The following is a 26,242-nucleotide window of genomic DNA, read 5'->3' as shown; positions in this document are numbered from 1 at the left end:
AATGTAAATAGTTTTATCTCTAAAAACAGTTTAGCCTATAACGCTAGTATAACGCTGGTCTATAGGGCATAGAGTAATGACAAATAAAAATCGCTTGTTATTACCACTAAAAAGGCTCAAAATAGCCCTACACCAACACGACACCATAACAAGGGTCCCTACATTCAAACCGAAGCATTGAGAACTTTGTCAGTGTCCATACAGTTTAATAAGCGGATATTTTATACACACAGTCAACTTCGCGAATACAGGAAGAAGCCATCTTGGAAAAATAGTCTCTACCAGTCAAACTACGAACGCCGATCCAAGTGCGCTGAACTGTGCAGAATCTCATATGGTCCGTTGTTTCCAGAAGAAACACAAACACAAACCGTTTTTTTCTCTTCAATATGCACATGTAGACTACTGCTCGCGCTCACCTTATCACCTTATTCACATCTCACCAGCGCACTTGGATCGGCGTTCGTAGATCGACTGGTAAAGACTATTTTTCCAAGATGGCTTCTTCCTGTATTCGCGAAGTTGACTGTGTGTATAAAATATCTTCTTATTAAACTGTATGGACACTGACAAAGTTCTCAATGCTTCTGTTTGAATGTAGGGACCCTTGTTATGCTGTCGTGTTACTGTGGGGCTATTTTGAGCCTTGTTAGTGGTAATAACAAGCGATTTTTATTTGTCATTACTCTATGCCCTATATACTAGCATTATACTAGCGTTATAGGCTAAACTGTTTTTAGAGATAAAACTATTTACATTCGACAATCATGAAAACAAATCTCAGATAACGGTTGACTAGGTAACAATGTGTAATTTGACTAAAGTTTCATTTTGCGCCGGAGTTGTCCTTTAATTAATATGAGACCATAAAATCATGTATAAGAAATATTGATCAATTGTAAAATGTTTGATTTAAAATAGTTAGATAGATAAATTGGAGGGAACAGCTGATTTTATTCCGGAATCTCTTCCTTGATTTTAACCATCAGGATTTTATTGATTCGTGAAAAGTGGGCTGTGATTTTGAAACAATATCATACGAGCAAAAGCGCTGTTTTATTGTTTCTATGCAACAATTCTATAAACAAGATCTTAACGTTCAGTAATTGACATTTCAGAAACAAATATGGTCAGCTATTTTTGTTTTATTTTATTTATTAGGTTTTTTTTTTTTTTTTTGCTATGCTTACTTCAGAGCCTTGGTTACATCAGCAGAAAAAGAGGTGGAGAATGTTATTGCATTTTAATGGAAGATTATGAAAAGAAATATAGATATTATTTTTTTAGAACATGCAGTGATGAATCACAAAATAAAACCTGTGACATTAATTGTCTATTTTAATTACAGTTAAAAGTAGAATATCATAAATAATAAAATGTATACATTTAATTAAAATAATATTAATAATAAGTACATATTAATGTATTTATTCTGAATATCTTATTCAGGTTTCAAATGCATCTTTGTTTTCCATCTCATTCTGCCTGGATTTCCCTTTATTGTTTCTCTCAGTTTCTTTGTTCTCATGGCTCTTATTCAGTAGTGATGTTTAGCTGAGCTGTTTTCCATGGATCTAATTCTCCTCGCTGCATGGTGGCTCTGAACTGCGCTGGGCATTTCTGTTTACTTCCTGTGGCCTCACTGCACGCAGTGCCAGGATAACAGTGGCAGTCTCTGAGCACCAACACAGAGCCAGTGTGCGCTAATGCTGAGACCGTCTCAACTGGCTGCTGCTTTAGAAATACAGTCCAGAACTCTTGACAGAAATAGTTGGACTGCAATACCATAGACAGAAAATACCAATTGCTTGTATCAATGAAGCTCTTTTATGAAGTTTAATCATTGTGTTTTTTTAATATTATGAGTTCAGGGATAAGGGATAAGTTTTAGTCAACTTCATCACTTCCTTACCATCTTCATTGTGGATGCAGAGGCAACATCTTTTGTTGTGACTCACTCTTGTCGTGTCTTACTGCTTTCCCACGCTAACCTGTTTTCTTTCGGTGGTGTCCTCCAGCACTTGCTGTTGCCCAAACCCCTATCTTTTCTCTCGTTTGTAGAACTTGTATGTCTTTATATGTGTGTTTTTGAGCAAAGGAGGTGGATGATCACCTGACTGTGTCTCCTGGCTGCTATTTGATCCTGTTAAGCAGCTCTGTCTATCCGTATTGTGTGGAGATTAGCGTCTTGATAGCTCTCTTATTTCCTAGCTTTCTCGACTCATTCATTTCCTTAAAACTCTGGGGAGAAAATCTGCTTGTGTTGAGGTTGCCAGATGGTGTTTAGCTGAGAGTAGGAAAGATGGTAAAAGAAGAGTTACTCGAAGGAGGTGGCAAGAGTGATGTAGGAAGAAGATTTCGATAAAATGCTGGAGTGGAGAGAGGGTCGGAGAGGATAAAGATGTATTAAGGTCACCCACAGCTTGGAAATCTGGGTAATTTGTCAGTGATAGTATTTAACTGTCAGAATGGTGGTTCTACCAAAGCCATCCTCTAATAGCTGGCATTGCATTCAAAATTCTGAAAATCCATGCGATCCGTTTTGATGCTTGATTTTCAAACACAAACAAAGGTAGAGATGCATAATTTAAAAAAAAAATGTGCCTGGAAAAAAAATTCTATTGCAATTTAAAATGTGGTTTAAAATAATAATAAAATTAAATCCAGGCTTGCTGTGCATATTTGTAGGACTGCACAATTTAACCCAGATTTTTGTTATTACATATCGATATGACTATAAAATAATAAATTGAGTATTTAAGAATATATAATAATAATTTTATTTGATATTACAACTGTAAAGTTACAATAAGATTTATGGCTGTATAAAATGAACATTTAAACAAAAAATTAAATAAAACCATCAAGCTTTTATTTTGCTGGAAAACCGTTGGAAGCCCTTTAAATCCTCTCTTTTTTTGACAGGTGTGGTTTTGATAATCGCATTAAGCCATGTCATGATTTTGTTTTTATTTTCGATCAATTGTGCAGCCCTACATAAAGATACTTTGTTTTTGATTGATTTTCCAGAACTTTCCAACTGACATTTTAGATCCATTCACCCCCTTGTCCATTTAATGAGCTGTAGTTCGATCCATTTTTACAACTCAAAAAGTCACAGTTAATTCGATTATGATTTATAATAACTCTACTTGGTTGTGATCCCTGTCTGGCTGAATCTATGCAATTTAAAATCTGCCACCTCTTTAACTTTTTCATCAGCATGAGGGAAACCGAGCCGTAAAGAAGAGGGAACTTCTTCTGGAAGCATGCTGTTGCCATGGAAACTCTGACAGGAGCTCTCCTGAGTGTTTCACATCCTATTGGCTGCTGCCGGGCAACGGTGGACTTGGGCGTGGGAGAAGGGAAGCCCAACAATGGCTGTGGTGGTTCCTAAATCAAAGGACGAGCTCAAATCAGGGCTGCTGGGAGCCCGTTGGTTTGGCTCGCTGATTTAGCTATGACCAATCGGCTTGTTATGCTCATTAGGCAAGAATAAGCCTTTAGAGTTTGATTGGATTCGACTGATTTGGGAAGAGTGCACAGGCTTAAGTAGTGCTAATGATAGACCTCTATTGAGGGAATGAATCATTGTGATTGGCCAATTGAGGTTTGGAGTATTTCGAGAGGGGTTTGGGATGTTTGATTGATGGAATACAAATGCAAGCTTATTCAGTGATTTGACACAGCACAACCTGGAAAATGTCCATAGTGTTTGAGAAGGACTGGCTGTACAGATGTAATTTTGATTTACTGCACATGCCAGACAAAATCTCTAATGCCTGATTAACCATTTAAAATGGTGACATTGTTGAATTTTTTTCCCCTCTCATAGCAGGTGGTGTAGCCTTGTGGTATAACTGGTAATAAAATGATTCCAGTGAAATGATTAAAGGGGGGTGGTCCCCCTCGGTCCATTCACCATGGACTCCCTAAAGCATTGGGCCTAATGTGGTCGCACCAGTTGCACCACCTTAAAGATGCTGAATGTACGTTTTTGACTGTACTACAGAATAAAACCATAAAACCAGAATAACACCATAATATATTTGCATATATTCAGAAAACATGCTGAGTTCATGTACTCGTTTCTCTGGAAAAACTCTCTACAGCCATTTATTTTACTTTGAAATGTGTGTTTTGGTCTGTGCTATATCGCACGTTGCCAATTTACCCAATAGTATTTTGCCAGTTGACGGAAAACACAGCATATTGCAGCCATGGAAGCCAACGAACAAACTGGGTCAGTGATCGCAATTTCTACCTGACCCAAAAAAGCCTCCGCACCCATCTAAAAATCTCTATGAACGGGAGAATATTAAAACACGTTATCAACTCATTGTAAATTAATAAATCAACTCATCTTCTTACTTCCTTTTGCTTGTTCTCAATCTGGCAACCTGCGTCAACAGGATGGGGCGGGAACACAACTCTCTCCAATATTTTTAATTTGGACTGCAGTACCCATTTCAACTGCTATCTGTCAATCTCACAATCTGCACCTTTAGGGATGGCCATGTGCATATGTTGACATGGGGCTTTCATGCTCCCAAAAAAAGAACTGACATTAAAGAAATTGTTCTTTCTCTCTGTGTCTCAGAAAACTCTTTGTTGAGGTATATAAGTGATGAGAAGGCTGCCGATCTGGCAGGCCGGAGCATGAAAAGAGACACAGGGAAACGCGGAAAGAAGAAGAGCGAGAAGACCGGAAGCCCCACCCACTACGCCCTCCTCCCCACCCTCCAAATGGAAGTGCTCCGGCAGGAATCCATGAACACGCCTAACCCAGACTCCACCTCTCTTTACCATGTGAGTAGTATGTTTTCTGTCAAAGTCCTCTGAAGAGAGTCAGTTCATTCTGCGGCCATTCTACAGTTCTGTGCCTATCTGGGTGAATGGGAATGAACAAAATCTCCTGCAAAACTTATGTTGCCGTAACAAAAAAACAAACAAAAAAAACATTTAGGCGATTGGTTCTTTTGATTTAAAGGCAGGGATTATTTGCGGTCATCATAGTTGTAACAATATGTGTATTGTGAAGTTGTTGCATGAGACTTTTATTATGCATAGGAGGCACCGGAATGGTTGTGTGTGCAATTGAGGGAAGAATCGGGAAGTAAAGTTGGTATTTTGAACTTTGTTAATCAAAGAATCCTGAAAAACAACTGTTTTCAGCATTAATAACAATAAGAAACGCTATTTGAGAAGTAAATCAGAATGATCATGTGACACTGAAGACTGGAGGAATGATGCTGAAAATGTACATATTTTTATGATATATTTATTTTACATATCAATTCTTTAAATATATTCTGTATATATAATTCTCATAATGCAATTATGGAATCAACCAATCACATGGCAGTTGCTTCAGTGCATTTTGACATGGTCAGAAACAATGCTCAGGTAGGCCGTGGCATTTAAACAATGCCCAATTGGCACTAAGGGGCCTAAAGTGTGCCAAGAAAACATCCCTCACACCGTTACACCACCACCACCACCCTGCACAGTGGGAACAAGGCATGATGGATCCATGTTCTCATTCTGTTTATGCCAAATTCTGACTCTACCATCTGAATGTCTCAATCGAGACTCATCAGACTAGGCAACATTTTTCCCGTCTTTAACTGTCCAATGTTGGTGAGCTCTTGCAAATTGTAGCCTCTTTTTCCTATTTGTAGTGGAGATGAGTGGTACCCGATGGGGTCTTCTGCTGTTGTAGCCCATCCGCCTCAAGGTTGTGCATGTTGTGGCTTCACAAACGCTTTACTGCATACCTCGGTTGTAACGAGTGGTTATATCAGTCAAAGTTGCTCTTCTATCAGTTTGAATCAGTCGGCCCATTCTCCTCTGACCTCTAGCATCAACAAGGCATTTTCGCCCACAGTATGTTTTTCCCTTTTCACACCATTCTTTGTAAACCCTAAAAATGGTTGCGCGTGTGCTATTACAGGAGTTCATATCGAGTGGTAGTATGTGTGCCTTTAATCCTACATGCCTCAAACAAGTTATTTCTCTTTGTCTAAGAGTATTGTTCAGTCTCTTTTTGAGAGTCATGCAGTCTGGATCGGGCTAAACTCTGAGATTGTGAGTAAAATCGCACAGTGTCTTTGTTCTTTTTATTTTCTGTTGCTCAAACAAAGAGTTATTCCTGGCCTGGCTGCTTTCACCGACTCTGTTCTCGATCAAGGTCTCTGTGATCACTGCAGGTAGAGTCTTACATAGTTTTCATTGAAAGCACCAGGTCATGTTGGGTAAACGTTTGTGTTTGTGTGTGTGTGTGTGTGATGTTAGTCCTCTACCTTTAGTCAGCGTGGAAGTGTGTGCTCAGCACTGTACATGTGTGTGTGTGTCGGTAGGTTTTCTCAGTGAGACTAGTCTTCCTTTGTGCGAAGTTATTAGGAATGTAGGTGAGATATGGCTGTTGTTTATTACGAGGGAATGTGGCACCCGATATTCTCAGAATGCACACACCAACGCAGCCATAACCACACACGGAAACACCAAGGGAAATCTAATCCAGGGAAAAGTGACTCGTTTTGGTGTGTAGTGTGCATATGGATGATGAGTAGGCAGGTGGTGGTTCAGTAGCGGTGGGCGGGGCTAAGTTATGTTGTCATCTGTCACAGGGCATTGAGTGATGTGATTGGCCAAGCTCAATCTGAAACCGTGATTGGCCAATATTCGGCCATGTGCTGTCCTCATATCAATATCTTGTGCTTATGCCCACCAGCTCATGAGAAGTGATTGTGTTTTGGCTTTTTTTCCTCTTCAAAATGCCTAATTATAGGTCCTCATGAAGAAGTGTGAATCCCAGCTGGGATGTTACAGTCCTGCATAAGAGTGACTTTCACAGTGTATCTTACCCGCTGCTTCTGTTTAGAAACACCAAGCAGGGTGATGTATCTGTGTCCATATGTCCTCTGAGCCGATGTGGGTTAAAGAGTGTACAGGCCAGGTTGGGACAACTTGGGTGCTGACCACTCCATCACCATCATTTTGGACAAGACCCAATGTGCTGGTCTCAGCACTCTTACTATTTTTCTTTCTGTAGCTCATGACCTTTTCTAGTGACTCCACTAACTTATAATCTGCATATTACACTGTATGTACAGAGCAGTAAGAAGAGATGAGATGAAATGAGAAGAGATGTGATGAGACAAAATCAGGAGTAGTGAAGAAACAAAATAAAATAAGAAGAGGAAGAGGTGTGACGAGACGAGAAGAGAAAAAATTAGATAAGACCAGAAGAGAAGAGACACAATGAGGTGAGATGTGGAGAAGGGGATATGCAAAACTAGAAGAGATGAAATAAGAACAGAAAGTATGCGATACAATGAGAAAAGCGAAGAGGCTTGATGAGACAAGACATGATAAGATAAAATCAGAAGAGAAGGGACATAATGAGAAGTGAAGAGACAAATTATATAAGAGAACAAGATGCAAGAAGAGTTGAGAGGAGACCATATGAGACAAAATCAGAACGGCTAGATAAAACATGGAGTGGGGAACATGAACACTAGCAGACATAAGAGGAGACAAGATCAAACTGAGATGAGAAGTTGAGAGAAAAAACGTGAGAAGAGGTGAGAAGGAGACAAGATGAGGCACAACAAAAAAGCTAAATAAATATGCAAGATTATGTGGGAAGATGCAAGAAAAGAAGAGGAGATAATACAACCAGAAGAGATGGTAATTATAGAGTAGAAGATATTTAGAAGTGAAGGTTAAGTGAGATGAAAGATGAGTAAGATGCCAGAGGAGAAGATGGTGCAAGGCAGAGCAGAGAGACCAAGTTGTGTGGCGTTGATTTAATAAGGCTGCCTCTGTTGGTATGTGCTGTGTAACTGCATCAGCTTCTATTGTTTACAGTGGGGTTTTATTGCCTGCGTTGCAGTCCGATAAAAAAGCTGCATTTTGTCTGAACGGTACCAGCAACTCACTCACTCCCTCCATCCACTGGACACACACACAAAAGTATTTTGCCTGAATTTTGAAAAACGCACTCTGTTACTAACGTAAACTTGGTTCCCTTTCGAGAACAATCACTTTGTAAATATGCAGTTGGGAAATTGCTTTCCTCGAGAATGATTATATTTAAAACGCAGTGCAGCAGCACAGCAATACCAGCCGAGCTACTAGCTTGCCCATTGGCTGTTCGTGAGACACGCGAACCAATCAGAATGGGCGTGGCTTGTAGCTATAAAACCTGCTTCATTTCGCCATAGCACAGGTTAAATCAACTGAAGCGAAGCACCAGACAGATTGTAATAGTCGGCGCAACACTCGATCCCTACTCTCAAGAACCCGAGGTTACGTTAGTTACCGACTTTTCGAGAGTGGTCACATTGTATTGTGTAGCTAATATGCAGTGGGGACGCAATGTAAAACGCCGCACTATTAGCAACTGACTCTGTCTCGACAGAGAAACACAAGCCAAAATAAAATCAACAAACCAGACCAACAAAAATTTAAAAAGATCCTCCAGAGAAGGTACTTTTTACCTACAGGTTTGGTTTAAATATAACAAGAGAGAGTAATGCGTGTGCTTTGAGGCCATCACATGCTGCATATGTCAGCATATGTCAGTTCTTGATATCACAGAGAAAGAGGTTTTGTACCATATGTCATGTGAATTGGGAGCCTGTGCTGCCATGTGGCATTTAGTTGTAAGTCAAGTCTTAGCATGCCATCTAGGGCGATCTGTTACTGAACAATCCTCGAGAGATCAAGTCCATGTCTGTTCTTAAAGAGACCCACAACATTAGAGACTGAGAGAAGGGGTGAACAGAACCATTTCAGAAGAAAACGGTAGAGAGATGGATATAGCAGAGGGCAAACAAGTTGTCCATGACAAATCCTGAGATTGCTTGAGTCACATGGGTAGTAGTTGTCCTATAATGCTCTTTCTCTGAAGATCATGATTCCCGAGGCATAAGAAATGATGTTTAGAATATCTTTGGACTTAGTAGCTGATGCACATCTCATGTTCATGTCTTGTGGGATTTGTTCTGGGTGTGTATTTCTGTTCATCATCCAAGTGACTTCATGCATTGCAGAGAGCTTGAGGTTTTTGAGGTCATGAAGCACAAGAAGAGTGAATTCCTGTGTAAGTCCCTGTTAAAACGTTCCTACACAAGGATGGTTTTACGAACAACTGACAGGAATTGTTCTGCTTGTGTTTAAGGCCTGTTACACGATCCTTAGTCACTGTAGGAGTTGCTCTCCACCCCCTGCACAATTTTAGTGATTGCTTGTGATCATTTCAAGCAAGTTTGGATGTCGTTTCAGAGCCATTATCTCAGCAAGGCTTCCTATGTTTCTTCAATGACATTGTAAATGTCTTTGGTAGTTTATTTCTGCAAATCAAGATTGGGCACTGCCTGCTGTAGGCATTCACCCTTCTATGTATTATTATGTTTCTTTGATATGTACTGTATGCTGTGTCATAGTTTGCTTTATCACTTTTGTTTATTAATGTCTAGGTGTTGAATCCTCTGGGAAGTATGTCTTAATGTGTCTAAGCCTTTCTCACAAATTGCTTCAGTTCACACAGCAATTGCGATTCACACCTTCTAGGAAGAGATTCCCACAGTGCTTTCGGAGGGAGTTGCATTGACTTTGAATTGTGTTATGAGGTTAAATGCTGGGAAAACCACCATCATGTTTTTCATTTGATATTTTTGGGCTTAATTTTATAGAAAAGTGGGGTAAAAGAGGGTGAATGGTGTTGGAACGTGACCCAGTACTCATACTTGGGTCACTGGGAAAACCAATGAGAAAACCAATGAGAAAACCATCTTCAAGAAATGGACACGGTATATTTAGATACTCCTGATTAAATAAAGACATTCTGCAAACTGGTTGCCTGAGTTACTAAACATGTTCCATTAATCAATTTCAGTTATTCCCCTTCGGCAACTGCAGCTTCCCTCCTCTGGCACATATCAATAAATCAATTACCATGATGATAGTGTTTTCTTTAGGTCAGTGATACTGTCTCTAATCTGTTAGCATAGCAACACAAGTTTTCCTCTAAATTTTTGCCCAAGCTCACAGGAAGTTTCTTCACAGAGGAGAATTGCCACAGGGCTCGGATCATAAATATGTGCTCGGTCTGGGTTGGCTGATCCAAGAATTACTGCTCAGTAAACACAGGGGCCACGGATGTTAGAAATCGCATTTATTTTCTCTCTTCACGCCTTCCTTCTCACTAGCTGTTGGTCTCTCGCACCTTCATTTACTCGGATGTTTCCTCCGATTTTAATTTGCTGTATGATGGATGGATGCTCAGAGATTATGTTCACACATTTCCTCCATGTGATTCCAATCGGGAGAATCGGATGTGTTGACCGATAATGCGGTCAATACATTTTTTTCTCCTTTCACTTACTCCTAATGTATTTTCAAACATTTCTCCATTTGGATTTAAATATACATATATAAATTCTGCTTTACAGACATTCCAGGGATCCTCTCTGCTATCCAAGACCAAGAAAAAGAGTAAAGGTGATACCTTATTTTTCCTTATTCTTATGTTTGGGAACATTGCCTTAATTGCACACACTGCTTGCATATTTTCACTGCATAAGGGAAAATAAATAGGCCACAAACATAGGAAAGAGTAAAGAAAGTTAATTAACTTCATAATTATAAGCCTTCTGCCATAATTGTTTTTGTATCACAGTAATTTTGCTATGAGTAAGAGATGTTCCTAGCCATAGCACATACTGTAGAGGAGGTGGTTGATTGCTGCAAAGCAATGTTATATTAAAGGAACCGTTCACCCAGAAATGAAACTTCCTTTCTTCTGTAAAACACAAAATGAGATGCTTACACTGCCTGTTTTCTGTACAATTAAATCATATTCAGTCTTGACATGGCAAGTTTAAAAATGTGCATAATCAAAACACTGAATGAGATTGAGAGCCATGGCGGGTGGGGAAGATTTTAACAATTTTAAATAACAAAAGTTATCATACGGCTTCAGAAGTATAGTGGACAAGCCAAAATGATTAAATTTATGATGTTTTTTTTTTCATTTTGTGGTGTTCACTGGTCACCATTCACTTTCATTGGTTAGAAAAGAGCAACCTGCACTTGTCTTTTTGTGGTCTACAAAAGAGAGAAAGTCATAATAGTTTGAAACAACATGACAATAAAGAAATTATGCCAGAATTTTTGTTTTTGGATGGGCTATACCTTTAATGTTGAAATTAATTGATGATGCCGTTATACAACAGCCTCATCCAATCAGACTTTAAGTCTGAACTATCCATTTTATAACATTTATTAACACATACTGTATTCTATTGCATCCAGCAGCTCCGCTGTCCTCCATCAGCAAGAGACGAATCTCCTGTAAGGACCTGGGTCGTGGAGATTGTGAGGGCTGGCTGTGGAAGAAGAAGGATGCTAAGAGCTATTTCTCACAGAAATGGAAGAAGTACTGGTTTGTTTTGAAGGGCGCCTGCTTGTACTGGTACATGAACGAGGAGGTGGGCCAATACGGTTATCTTTGTTGTTTCTCGTATCCACCAGCGCAGCAGAAACTGTATCGATCTAGAGATGAGACTTTAATTGGTGTGGCTTTACCCTCTTGTGTGGAATAAGATTAATGCTCATCTACCCTAACAAAACAGTCTTCTACACATGGCGTTTCTGTAATGAAGATAAGGAACTTCTCTGAACAAACACTCACTTTTTGATTAATTACTCCTTGCGCCTTCGCTTTTTATCACAGCTCGGGTACTGGGATACGGCTGCCGTTCTGGGGGTTTCGGGGAGGGTTCCTCTCGGCCTGGTTTTGGTCCACTGAGAATGCTACAACATAGTCCGGCTTTGCTATAATTGATGATCTTCTACTGTATGGGTTTTGTAAACACAGACAGGCTTACAGAGAGCCGCAACAATTTATGCTTTTCATTTATTTATGCAGAGCTCCTGTCAGCAGTGCTGCTGCAGTTTAATGCGGGAAAAAAAAGTAATGGAATGAACCAAAAGAGAGAGAAAAGAAAGGAGAGAATTAGGAGATGTAACTCCTAATGAGGACCTAATGACATTACAGAAGAGTGTAAGTGGGGTGAAGCGTCCGCACAATCCTCTCTCTCTCTCTTTTCTCCACCTTTTAGGATGAGAAGGCTGAAGGGTTTGTCAGCCTCCCCGAGTTCAAGATCGACAGAGCCAGTGAATGTCGCAAAAAATAGTGAGTACCTTTACGAACTTTTGAGCAATGTGATGATGCTTGACAAGTTCTTATTGAATCTTTGCTCCCTACACAGTGCGTTTAAAGCATGCCATCCCAAAATCAAGAGCTTCTACTTTGCAGCGGACGGAGTGGATGATATGAACAGATGGTTGAGTCGTCTCAACATGGCGGCAGCTGGCTATGCAGAAAGAGAGCGAATCCGTCAGGAACAGGGTGAGAATACTCGTTGTAGAAAGGTTATGGGTTTTGAAGGTTTGATTCCCAGGAAATATGATTCTTCAATGTAAAAGAGAATAGTGGGAGGGGCCAACCAAAATTCAGAGAGGGCCTAATCAGAGCTACATTTCCCAAAAGCATTGCAAGCCTGAGGAGATCGTAGAGAGACCATTGGTGGCTATGATTTCTGTGATCTATTTGGACGTAAAATGCTTTTGGGTAATGCAGCCAAATGATGTGGGAAATTTGCATACTTTTACTGCACTCTAAAGAAAGGGTTGGGCAAATCTGGCACATCGAAATCGACTCTACTGCAGAGTTTAGGTCCATTCAGGTCATAATTACCCCATTTATGTGATTTCGACTTGTAAAAAGCGTTCATGTCCTCGTAGGGCTCGTAATTACAGCTTATAAGATGGGAATTGTCTGAGAGCTCTTACTTGTACCATGTGACTGCTGTACCACCTGACTGCTGCAGTTTAATTTAGACATTGATTGTGGTGGCATAGAAACGCATAATAACGCACTTGAAAAAGCTAGGGTTATTAGAGAACTACAGGCAGGTGAGTTAAATCCAAGATGGAGCTAAACACTGAAGGGAAGTGGATCTAGAGGGCCAGAGTTGCCCAGCCCTGCTCTAAAGGCTTTCCTGATGATGCTGAAGCTTTTACTTTTTTGTAGAAGAAGGACAGGTTGTCAGTATAGGTAGCACAACTGTGTCCTAAATGTCTTTTGAAACCATAGACCCCCCTTGTTGCATACTGTTTGCATGTAATCATTAACATTATCTTAAAGTCGAATTGAAACTGTAGTATTGACAGATATTTTCTTCCATATTGTGACGCACATGCGTAGTAACAGATTATCAAGAAAGAAAATAAAATGTTGGATGGAGATTTGGTGGTCTGCATCGTCCATTAATTGGATTTGAGATGTAGGCATTGCACTTAAAAATGAAGGCAAGCCTCTGGAGGGACTGGGTTTAAGCTGTCAAAATGATTGGAGAAAACTTGCATAATTTTGGCGTTGTCAATGGAAGATTGAGTTATGACATTTTGAATAAAAATGTACAAGAAAAATGTTAGACTTTAAAAGGTTTTTCTAAATACACCTCACAGGAGTAAAAAAACAGACAGAAAGAGAAAGCAAGTGAGGTTTTTTTTTTAGGTTAATTGTAGTAATATACTATATTCCACAACAAGTCGACATGCAAAACCAAAGGGGGTCAAAGTTTGGCTTGTTAGTTGGTTACAACCTGCTGGTAAATACTGTCCTTAAAAACATCTCTCTCATTTGTTCATTCAAAATTAGCCACTAATATTTCATTTAGTTTTTTTTTCTTCAGACAACTCTTAAAAGCTTAAAATGGCCCAGTATTTCCTCTCTCTTGAACCCCAGGGATAGGTTCTAGTAAAGGCTTTGGAACTGTTAAGTAAGATGTTTTACTTAAGGTCCTGCCCGTGCAATCTTTTTGTGCCCCACATGATCTCTGAGGCTTTAATTTAATTATTGTTTACTTTATGGAAATGTTTTGCAACAAGCTAATGACTGCCTGCATGCCCCTCTCTCTCTCTCTTCAAGCAGACTACTGGAGTGAAAGTGAACACGAAGACAATGAGACGCCCTCGACGCCCAAGCAAGACAGCCCACCACCCCCTTATGACACGTACCCACGGCCACCCTCAGTGAGTCAGCATCCAGCATGCACACAGATATACCAGCTCTCCCTCTTTGTGTAATCCCACACAATAGCACAGACTCATAATGCTTGACATTTGGCATTGGTAAAAGAGCTGTTTTGTAGTGCCGTCCCCCAGACCTGGCCTTGCCACGTCACTGAGTGACTGTGGGCGAGTCAGACCACCACAACTCTAAGCCAACTGTTGAGATGTGTGGAGATTGAGTCTTATCTGTCTGTTTCTCTACTTATCTCTCAGTCTTTGTGAGTCACTGTAACATTTACTCTGTGCTTTTGATAGACAGTATGAGATCTCACAAGATCTGTATATATATCAAGTGCCATTACAATTTTTCACTCAGGAAGTTGAACATTCCTGTTTTGTAAATTGAATAGATTATAGTATATGGTGTCTACGCGTTCCTGAGTGTGTGTGTGTGGTTAAATTTGTGTGCACAGTCACAGTTTTCTGTGCATTTTCAGTGCTGTACTCCAGGGCAGGTCAACTAGAGGCCGCACACAGCAGCAAAGCCTTTTTTTAAGAGCAAACAAAGAAACTTGAATTAAACGTTTTTCTTTTTCCTTCCGCAAGGCCCCCTCCAGTCCTTCTACACACATACACACACACATTGTTCCGAGAGATAAACGAATTAGGGGACTTTGACATTGTTAACCGAGAGGCCTCCACAGTGTTGTCTGGTTGTTTCTCACCACATTACAAAACAGAATCTACTATACTATATCTATCTGTCTGTCTGAATATAGTCTGTCTGTCTTTAAACCTGATCTTTTGCCAATTGGATGAAAGCAAAAAGAGCAGTTGGCCCATATTTAGAGCCTAATTTCACACTAACACTGCATTAGTTTCTCCCTCCACATCTCTGTCTCCTAGTCCTCCTTTTTTCTATATTCGGTACGTTTCACAGAAACCCGATATCTCTCTGTTTCATGATGAGCATCAAATTAAGTTGTAGTTATAAATGAGTGTGATATTGTTTAAAAGCTTCCTACAAAAATGTTGTTAAAATACTTGAGTTTAACCTAATGTTCACCTTATTCTTTTGTGTCCTTTTTACTTTTTCTCTGACTCAGAACCCAGTGAGCGTTGCCAGTCCTTACCTAGAACCAAAGCATGGGCGTCTCTCATCCACAGAAACTTCACACTCTCGCTCCTCTCATGAGGAGTACCGCTCCGAACCTCAAGGGGGCAGCAGCAGCGGTGGAGGTTCCCCTGCACGGAAGTCCGCCAGCCAGCGCCGTTCATGGCAGGACCTGATTGAAACCCCTCTGACCAGCTCTGGCCTCCACTACCTGCAGACCCTGCCCCTAGAAGACGCTGTGTTCTGTGAGCCGGGGGCAGGTCTTTCTCCAGAATATCGCCGCCAATCCACTCTACCTGCCCAACGCACACTGATGCAGGAACATTATGGTCCCTTCCCAATGCTCGAAGGGGAGAGGCTCAGAGACCCTGCTAACACAGTCGGGAAACCCCGCAGCTTTACCTTGCCACGGGATAGCGGCCTGCACGCCCTCCTCACACCCTCTGCCACCATGGCGGATCAGCGGGACCCCAGCCGCAGGGAGCTCAGCCGTTCTAACTGCATCAATAATGGTGGGTCGACATATTTCTATTAAAATACTGTATGAATACACCCAAGTAATATATATACCTAAATTAAAATAATTTAAAATCTTAAATTTACAGTGCTAAGTTAAATAAATTAAATGATAATAATAATAATAATACATATACAATTATATATATATATATATATATATATATACAGTATATATATATATATATATATATATATATATATATATATATATATATAATTGTATATGTATTATTATACATTATATATATATATATATATATATATTATATATATTTATATATTTATATTTTTATATACATTATATATATTTTTTATTTATTATAATTAATGTATTTGTTATTATTTTATTAATTGATTTCAATTGGGACTGTCAATTTAAGAATTCAAATGACTAACATTCAAAATGTACACATTTGTCTCTTGATCAAGCTTATGCAAAGGTAGTTCTGAGTATTCCCTTTGTTATAATTTTGCAATGTGAGAAGCTGTGCTTAAAAGAAAATAAACCAGGTCGGCTCAAATCAACCCACTAAAACCTCTTTACCACAATTATATTCGATTTTAATAGCCCCTCTGATTATGAGAACAGCAGAGTTATTTTAGTTCATGTGTGAATTTGAGTGCTTCAATGTTAAATTGTTAAGAGCAGTGCACTCAGAGAGGGACATGCGCATGGATTTGTGGCTCTTTTTACATCTGTATCTCTTCCTGTGTTTTTCGTAGCTTCTGCATCATCCTCTCTTTCTCTGTTTGAGTGTTTGTTGGTGCTGTATGAAGCATAAACGGTGCCCAAGTAGCAGGATTTTTTAGCTGTGCTGTGAGATTCCCCACTGAGATCTGTCCACTCGTTTCTTACACGCACATAGCCTATTCTGGCATCTTCTTCTAGAAATAGATGCTTGCTCTTTCCCATGAAACTCAGTTTAAACCTGCTGTATTGCTGTGGTTCTGATACAAGCTCCTGGCCGATTTGTCTTTACTTTACTTATTTTGGAACTGATTTACAACAACAGTTAATCTTAGACATTTCTGTAAGCCTGTCCTCTTGAGATTATATATGATTATATATGATAATATCAAAAACAGACACCATGATACTCAAAAAATAAAAATTGTATTTAAAAAATTTAATTGACAACATTTTAATAGTTCCCTTAAGGGACAGTAATACATTTAGCAGAACCTTATCTTCTTAACTATAAGTTTTTTTCCAACAGCTATTATTTGTACAGAGACTAAAGTATAACTTATTAATGTATTCATATTAATTTTACATTTAATATTAATTAAAAAATGTAATTAATATTTATTGTTTTCTTTAACATAATATTTCTCCAAAAATTAGTTTCAGATTAAACCAAGGGTTTCTCAAACTGGGATTCATGAGGGAACTGGAGGGGGTTTGTGAGTTGAAGAAAAGCTAATAATTGATTAAATCAATGAAGAAAAAATTTGTGAAATTGGAAATGAGGTCCCACTTTATATTAGGTGTCTTTAACTTCTAACATTTATAAATTAATGATTTGAAACAGTGCTCTTATTGTGTACATATATGTTTCAACATTGTACTTATATTATTATAATTACCTCAATGTAATTACATCTATAATTACACTGTTGACCCTTTCCTTTACCTTTCAACCCACCCTTAAACCTACTCACACCACCAAACCTGTGCCTAACCTTACCCATATTCCAATAGTAGCAAAACTGTTTTACAATACAACACAAACGCATTGAGTGCATTGTACCTTTTTCAATGTAATTACATTTGTACATATAAAGATATGGAAGCTTGTTTCCGTGACTGAATAAAAAAAAAAAGGTAATTGACTTTTGTTTTTGTTTCTCAGAATTTCATGATTAAACTCACCATTACAATTTATAAAGTCTGACTTGCGAGATATAAATTCGCAATTTTGTGTTATAAACTCTGCAAAAAGAATCGTGGGATATTAACTCATTGTGATTGCTAGAAAAAAAGTCAGAATTGTGAGAAAAAAGTCTCCTATATAGTCACCTTATAAAGACACTTTAAGATCTGACAAAAAATGTCAATAAAACACTGACATTGAAATAAAACACTACAAAAAATATGCAAAAGAAATATTTAATTTGTTTATCTGCTTGTAATTTGACCATTAACTGTCATCAGAGAACTGTAAACACGCAAATACGTTCAATTGAAGAGTTCAGATGCAAAAGCCTCTAAATGCCATTTGAAATTTTCTTCTTTAATGATGATTTTTATCAAACTTGTATATTTAAGTTCAGTAATTTCACTTAAATGGCATATGAATTGTTATTTAAGTGAAATTATTGAACTTAAATATACAAGTTTGATAAAAATCATCATTAAAGAAGAAAATTTCAAATGGCATTTAGAGGCTTTTGCATCTGAACTCTTCAATTATTTAACTTAAAATATCAGGGGGTACTTCAAGTAAATAATTTACTTCAAAAAGTTTTGGCTGACAAAAGTTTGGGGACCCTCTGTTGAATGCTAATGAACTATATTACTTGGAGGAATAATTGTTCATTCAGATTCTTATTAATAAATGTAACTACTTTTTAAACATGGCCACCTCTTTTACTTTTTTAATGCCTGATATGCTCTATCTCATGGAATTATGCTTAAACCGTAACAATAAATTCTGAACGGGCTATTAATTCTGTCCCATTTTGGTCTGGTGTGCAGATAGACACATTTCTCTCCACAAACCTCCTAGGAAGCCTCTCACTGGCTGCTGCTGGATTACCACTCTGTTTATCTCCCCGGGTTACTTTTCATCTTCCCCTCGTCTCTCAGTCTATCGCCTCATGGCTCTTTGCCATCTCACCATCTATATTCCCCATCTCACTGGCCATCTCCACTCCCTCACTTCCCGTCTGCCCCATACCCTGTCTAACTTTCTCTTCTAATATTCCCCTTTTTCGTCATCTCAGACGGATCTCCTGCAGCAGTCTATATATAATCCCAGTGCCTTTTTTAATGAGTATCCCTCTTATCTGTGTCTTTTATATCGCTTTCTCTATCTCTCTCTGGAGGAGTTGGGGGCATCAGTTAGTCATCCACGGAGCCCATGCGTGCTGTACTACATACTGAAGAGAAAAGAGAGGCATGGCCTATTGATCGTGACTCTATATCACATGTTCCCCAGCAACTGGAAAGTTTTTCTGCGCTACTAGAGTTCTGTGCCATTTAACAAGTTACAAAAGGATCACAAAAAACTTTATTGATCTACCCAGGTTGAGTCGTTGTTATTGTAATTCATCATCACATAGCTAACCAAGCGGTCGTTAAAATGCTTTTTCTTTCCAATTATTGCAGGCATTTAACAAAAGCAGGGCTTGTCAGCAATAACTTGCACACAAAATGATAAACAACCAAGAAAAATAGTTTGAAATATAATAAAGAGGTTCAAAATGTTTTGGCCTGACAGATAGAAGAGTCCATATCGGTTAGGGTTGTTATTATGTAAATAAAAGCTAAAATTCGTACATACCAAACAATAAAACATAATATTCTTCGCATAGTCATTGGGGTATGAAAATGCTTAAATTGATAATCATTTAGATTTTTCTAGTTATTTAAACTACATTCCCTCGCTGAATGCTACATGCATACAGTATATACCCTGCAAATGCTGGGAGGAGTTGTGTGAGACTGCTGCCCTCTTGTGGTTGTTCAGAACAGTGGGTATATACTCGCCCACATACTGTACACTGGGTTCGGGAAGGCTGATCATAAGAAACATGTGATATCTGCCAATAACAACCCAGCACTAGATACTGTTCATGGCCCACATGCTTTACCTACACAAACACTCCAACAACAGGACATGAGTGATTCAACTTATTTCCGGACTAGCACATGAGTAACGCATGAGCACACCATCTTGACCATGGTTGATAGCTTGAACCAGCTAATCATGTTGAATAGCTAACTCTTTACTGGTGGAGCCACCCCTATTTAACCCTGGCTTTCTGTGGCGCCCCCCACAGGCGGGGAGCCGGAGTGCCATCGGCAGGCGGATTCGCTTGGTGATTTGTACCGGGCACTGGAGCGTGCCAGTCTGTCGCCCATTGGTGAGCACCGCCTTTCCACCCGTCTGGAGTACAAACACCTTTTCATTCGGCGTTGCAACGATCCACAGCTAAATGACAAACTGCATCATCTCCGCATCCTGCAGAGCACGCTAAAGGTATCTGACCTCTGCTGCCGCATGGGTCTCACTGAAGCCATGTGTGCCTGTTTGTTTCATCTGTCCCGTCTGTCCGTCCGTCCCTCTCCATCTGTCTGATGTCTGTGGGGTTCTGGGGACAGCAGGATTTTAATATAATTTTTTTTTTTTTTTACATTTTTATACAGTTTATTAAGCCTAACTGCTATCCCAGAATCCCATCCATGTTAGACGGAGTTCTCTGTCTGGTGTGGGAGGAGTGTATGGCCAAACTCTGCTCTAAACCCTGCTTTTCTGTGTGGGTTAATCTGGTTTTGGCTCTTCATGGTGCAATTGGGTCTTCTATGGTTGGGTCAGTCGACCCATGCCTCTGCTGTGACCCATCTCCCCCACCCCCCAGCTGCCGTGCTGTGCTTATTATGTTGGGGCAGAGACTTGCGTTGCATTGTGGGTGTAATAAACAGCTGTTCAATAGCACCATATGAGTTTTAAAAAAAAAAAGATTTACGATTGATCATTATTGATGAGCTAATGACAATTTTTGCCCAGTGTAAACCTGCTAATGGCCCTCTTAAACCAGTTAATGACCATCTTAAATCAGCTTATGAGCACGTCGACCAGCTTAGGCCATCTTAGACCACCTAATGACCATCTTAGACCAGCTAGTGACCATCTTAAACCAGCTAATGACTATCTTAGACCAGTTAATGAGCACGTAAGACCAGCTAATCGCCATTTTGACCAGCTCATAGCCAAACCCTGCTCTGAACCCTGCTTCTCTATGTGGGTTAATCTGGTTTGGTGCCATTAGGTCTGCCTGTGGTTGGGTCTATGCCCTTGCTCTGTGTCTGTGGCTCTGCGTTTGCACCCCCCCAACCCTCACCACCGATCCCCTTGCTGTCCTCATTATGTTGGTGCTGAGCCTTGCGTTGCATTGTGGGTTTTATAAGCATCCCTTATCACTCAGACTTGAATGAAAGAAGGTTAATTGGGGGCACAAAGCCCCACAGTGCCAGAGGACTCCAGTCAAGTCTGAGCATGCTATGTGTGTTTGCGTGTGTGTGCCGCTCTGCTCATCTAGGCTGAGTCCACATCGCTTCACGTCTACGCTAACCGCCTGTGGCGTGCTTAATGACATCCTAACCACTGTATGAAGGAGACTGTATCTGTAATGCCCACCCTCCACTGCTCTCTCTCTTCACTCCCATAGGACAGGGAGGGCGAGGTAGCACTGATTGACAAGCTGCTGGCCAATCCTAAACTCACATCCTCAGAGTTCCAGGAATGGAAGAAAGTTTACATGGAGCTGTATTCAGGGGAGCCCCAGCGGGACCGTCAGCCCAGCCCTGCCTCTGAGCCCAGCCCTGCCACCACGCCTGAACCCGCCCCCCGCACACCCTCCCTCTCGCACACGCACTCCTACATCGAGACTCACGTCTGATGCACACTTCAGACTCAAGAATAACACCACACTGTTTGAAGTAGTTGTCGCTCACTTGCACGGACTTTCAAGATAAAGTTTGGGGTGAATTGGTGTTTATGGATCTGATATTTTAATGATGTGGCTGTGAGGGATATATGATGATGCACTGATGCATGATTTGAAAATGCAGTTAAATTGTTTCGTAATTATTCTACAATTACCAAGAGGCCCAGATTATATGCACAATAAATTGTCTTAATTTATTGTGCATATAATCTGGGCCTCTGGGTAATTGTATAATCAGTTATGTTCTGATTATATGTGCTATATTATATTATGTGCTGATAATTTTATAATCAACTCAGTTATGAAATATAGTGTTTATGTTCTACTAGAATATCTGATGATTTTATTTAGGTATCTGCCAGTAATAGTTAATGTTTTCACCCCACTTGATTTGAAAAAGGGCTTTTTCTGTCTGTGTGAGCTTTTTGGATTAGTATCTTACTAATATATTAATATGCTTATACGTTTTTTTAAATGATTTCAAATTGGATCAGCCATCATCTAATGCTCACCAAAAAGTTCCTGATCGATGATTTAATAACACTGTTAAATCTCAAAATGAAAATCCATTATAATTTTGTGATGCCTAAATTCACATTAAAAGTGTATTTTAAACAATTTATTTTAGTTTTTAGTGTTTTATTAGAAAAAAAAAATGCATAGAATTTAAATTTTGGGCATGAAAATATTGGATCAGCTGTAATTTTACTATCTGTGATTATTATATAATCTCAAAAATTATAAAGATATATTGTAATTATTAATTATATTGTACTGTTATCCCTCACAGTCTCGTTTTCATTCACATGAAATGGTCCTTTAACACAAATTCCCTTCTCACTTTTCCTTGTACTTTCCCATCCTGACAGCAATCGCAGACTCAATCTACTTTTTAAATACTTGAAAACACTGTTTACGCAGGCACAGATATCTGTACACTCTCAATGGCTCAACTCACAACCAACGGGCTTCAGAGTATGCCACTTCTGCACATGTGGTTGCCATGGTTACGAGTCCTCTAAGCGGCTCAGACGAGGAGAGACAAAGCCTTCGCACGGAGAACGAACCTGGCACACCTCTAGACAGGAATCAGAGCACTTGATCATGGAAATGGAAGCTTCGGACTGAACTCTGAGAGGAAATGCATGTCTGAGGCGGCCTTTGAACACTAAACGCACTGACTCTCACTCTGTTGTGCTGCTGTACCTGTGTTTGGCTGTCTTTTTGAAGCAAATCTCACAGTGGTCTCGCAGACGGTCATCACACAAGTTATCTGCCATGTTTATATGCCACTTAAGCATACCATATACTCTATTGTATCATACTAAATATTCATGATATGCTGTTATACATCGGCTGGCCCCGACTTATAGCATTTGTACATTTTCGTTGGAAGATGCGTGCGTGTGCATGAACATGGAAAACTAATGTGGTTACCTCGTCTAACCACAATCTCCGCAGGGTCCTTTAATATACCAAGAAAAGGCATTTAAAGAAATATTCGTGGTTCAAAATCAGTTAATTTCTATTCACAGCTTCCGTGGCTTGGTGTTTTTCACCACCGTCAGTAATTTTGACTCGACTCATAGTAAAGCTCTCAGAATGGAAGTCTATGGGACAAGGCAATGGAACATTTTCAGGCAGAAATGTGCAGCTTGGATTCTTGTTAATGTGCTTATATCAATTCTTCCATACAAAAATATAAAGTTGTGAGACTTCTGGGAATTCCTGAGGGTGGATTTGATTTACACTTATTTGACAAAAGTTACGATGAAGGTTTACAGACATCACACAGTCAAAAGTTAAGACTGGAAATGACAAGGTCATACAGTATCCACAGATTAGTAAAGCTGTAGTTGTTTGTGAAACCTTATTAGTATTAAAATTATTGGATGCATAGACTAATGGTACCATATTCGATTGTTTTATTGTATCATTGGGGTACACATCAGCAAATATTAAATCTGTAAAATGTTGTGATGCCTAAATTTAATGCATTTGAATGCAAATATATGTGAACTGAGTTTATTTGTAACTTATTTAGAATATTCTTTTATTTAACACACAAGTATTTTTTCAAAAAAACAGAAATAAATTATTGGCTTATCCATTTTGGCCAGTTGAAATATATCAGTGCATATCTAATCATAATGGTAATAATAACTTATTATATTTAGCAAAAAATATTATTCTGTTAGTCTCATGTTGACATGCATAATGTTAAAGTCCTGCGGATCTATGATTTTTTTTTTAAATCATTTTAAAATTTATTGTGGTCCAGTGCTTTGTCCAAATCAGAAAAAGTCAAAATAATTGAATGTAGTAATTTACAGAATGCCATAAATGCTGTAAATATTGTTCAGCTTGTTTTGAACCTGGAATATTTCTTCGCCTGTGCTGTAAACGCTTCTTGCCCGAGAGTAACACCTTGCTAAACTGGGCCTCTTGTAACGGATGAACATTCGGTGAAGTGTATGTGCTTTGATTGGTAGAAAATAGCACAGGCTTCACTATCCAGAAGCAGTATTATCTCTGTACTCGAGTCAGATTGTGGAAGTTCTCTTTTCACTACGGTTCCCTGATAATATGAGGTCAAATTATGTGTCTGTGCAAAGGAAAGTTCATAATCAAAAACAGTTTCACACGGGATGCTCCTGGCAAAAATGTGCACCCTTAAGTGAGCAGAGACGGCACTGACAAGTGATTGTGTACCTGTGCAGAAGGTGTGCTGTTCATCTTTTATGCTTAATCTGAAGTTTTATGGATTTTTTAGTATTGTATACCTCCGTTTGGACTCAAGTTTTCCATTTCTACAAGCTGCCATGCAGTCGTCCTGTGCATTGCCATGGGTTTAGGGACATTTGTGTCAAGCAACAGTGAGATTTATGACAACCAAGGTCACCACGACACCGCTGGGCTCAGCCCAGGGACTCGCCGATCAAATCTGTTGCCCTGAACTCAACCCAGCATCTGTCAGAAGGAGCAGCTCAACTCCTGATATTACATCTATGTCAAAGTTCAGGAGGTCGTCCGTCTTTATAAACTCTCAAAGCAAAACATCTCTTGCTACATCGCTTGTAGATGTACCACAATCACATTTATGTTTTTTTTCTAAACCAAAGCTGCCAAATGATTTAATGTCAGTGTTTCAGCTGTCAGAAAGGCCATTCTCAGGCACTCGGCAAACACAAAGACGCTTTTTGTGAGGATTTTAAAGAACAATGAATGATCAGAAGAGTGTTTATTGTATGATAAGATGTGTATTATATGATGTACATTGATATTTCAGGTATGACTGACATGATGGAGCACATTTCATTCTGTACGTAATTAAGACTATATTAGCTTGATTTTGATTGAGTGACTCAGGTGCTAATGTGTCCATGGGAATCATGGGAATCCATTAGCTCTTAGAGAAAGTGATTACCAGTGGATATAGAGCTACTAGAACAGATGTCTATTGGTATTTTACTTTAGTAATATATCAAAGTTATTATTAATTTAGTGCAATTCATGTTATGTTTCCTTAGCAGTCCATTTTTTAACAAAGTTGTTGTACAACAATCTAGTTCATCAATATCTGTGCTGCTGCCTGTCTTAATTATGAATAGGGCATGTAATTTAGGCAGTGCAGTTTCCTACGTGTTGTGTTTAACGTACAACCTGGTAAAGTTTACTTTATTTATGACATTATTTAAAAAGAGTTATTGCTTTATCCAGATTTAAGTGTGGTTATACAGTACCTAGAGTCAATAAACTTTTATGGATGTAATCATGCTCTATTTATTGTATATGCATGTGTTTTTTTATATGCTGGATACTTTAAATGAAGCAAGTTAGAATGCACATTGGAGAAAGGCGTCCTTGACATTGCCTGACAGGCTGCCCAAACTTTGAGGCTGGTAAATGCCTAGGTCTATTATACCTGAAGAGAAAGCTGTCTGTTTGTGTTCCCATTCATCTTAATGGCATTTCCAGCCTTGATTCTGCCATTTTTGTTTATGGTCTGGCATTCAGTCCAAAATATATTTAAGCTGAAGCCAATTGATTCTGCCATTTTTTAATGGTCAGGCATTCAGTCCAAAATATATTTAAGCTTAAGCCAATCGCCTGATGAGTTAAGCGCTTGACAGCCTATCGGACAATGAGTAAAGGCACCTTTCTTCTGGTTAAAAATGGAGGCCCATGTCAAATTCCCAGAAAGCTATTCTTTTTTACTTCCAGAAGCTTGCTGGTTTCCAGGCCGTTCAGTGAAGGTAATGGACTCACATTTAATGGAGATGAACTGTTGAGTCTTAGCTTGAGAATGAGCTTTTCTCCAGTTCAGATGGGAAATTCTGGTTTATTTCCTGGTTAGGAAACTATCCTAAATTTTTTGGTTTGTCTTATCTGGTGTAAACTAATCTAACTAGCAAACCAGGTTGGGCTGCTCATACTCAAATATTTTGCTATTTTTTCACTCATTTGCTCTTATTACTAGCACCCTTGTGTTAATGAGTACAAAAAACTTTTAAGTCTTGGATCAAATCTTTTATTAATGCATTTCTTTCTTTGCCGCTCATTTGCATTGAATCATTTGTAGAATTGTCATAACAAATGTCAATATTCATTGTACAGACTCAATGCTCAATGCTGCTTGAAATGCCAACACTGAAATGGTTACTACTACTACTACTTTTGAACTGATTCATCTGAATCAATTTGAACTTACAGAAATGAATCAAACTGGCAACCTCTTCTACTGAAGGGGAAAAACAAACATGCATTATTTCATTAAAACATCTTTTTTGTTGTTTTTTGTTGTACAAATATATAAACTGTTATAAAATTATAAATTATGAATTTTTG

The 26,242-nt window shown here is 39.0% G+C and overlaps 1 protein-coding gene across 16 annotated transcripts in view; it reads left to right on the top strand.

Moving 5' to 3' along the window:
• cnksr2a (connector enhancer of kinase suppressor of Ras 2a) overlaps positions 1 to 26,242 on the top strand; it is an 84,670-nt gene that overhangs the window by 48,477 nt on the left and 9,951 nt on the right. For 6 of the 16 annotated variants that reach the window (XM_089125797.1, XM_089125796.1, XM_089125799.1 and 3 more), the window contains 9 exons: positions 4,601 to 4,809; positions 10,461 to 10,509; positions 11,323 to 11,498; positions 12,132 to 12,205; positions 12,282 to 12,421; positions 14,006 to 14,109; positions 15,195 to 15,714; positions 19,727 to 19,926; positions 21,116 to 25,166. In XM_089125797.1, coding sequence (XP_088981923.1) covers positions 4,601 to 4,809; positions 10,461 to 10,509; positions 11,323 to 11,498; positions 12,132 to 12,205; positions 12,282 to 12,421; positions 14,006 to 14,109; positions 15,195 to 15,714; positions 19,727 to 19,926; positions 21,116 to 21,346 — 1,703 coding nt within the window. In that variant the 3' untranslated portion in view covers positions 21,347 to 25,166. Of the gene's footprint in view, positions 1 to 4,600; positions 4,810 to 10,460; positions 10,510 to 11,322; positions 11,499 to 12,131; positions 12,206 to 12,281; positions 12,422 to 14,005; positions 14,110 to 15,194; positions 15,715 to 19,726; positions 19,927 to 21,115; positions 25,167 to 26,242 lie in introns of those variants that run through there. The other 10 variants (XM_089125793.1, XM_089125800.1, XM_089125795.1 and 7 more) reach the window with 7 other exon arrangements.

The sequence above is a fragment of the Pimephales promelas genome, chromosome 22 (assembly GCF_988280905.1).
Source record: "Pimephales promelas chromosome 22, fPimPro1.hap1.1, whole genome shotgun sequence".
In the NCBI taxonomy this organism is placed as follows: domain Eukaryota; kingdom Metazoa; phylum Chordata; class Actinopteri; order Cypriniformes; family Leuciscidae; genus Pimephales; species Pimephales promelas.
This window is presented reverse-complemented; position numbering and strand designations above follow the sequence as displayed.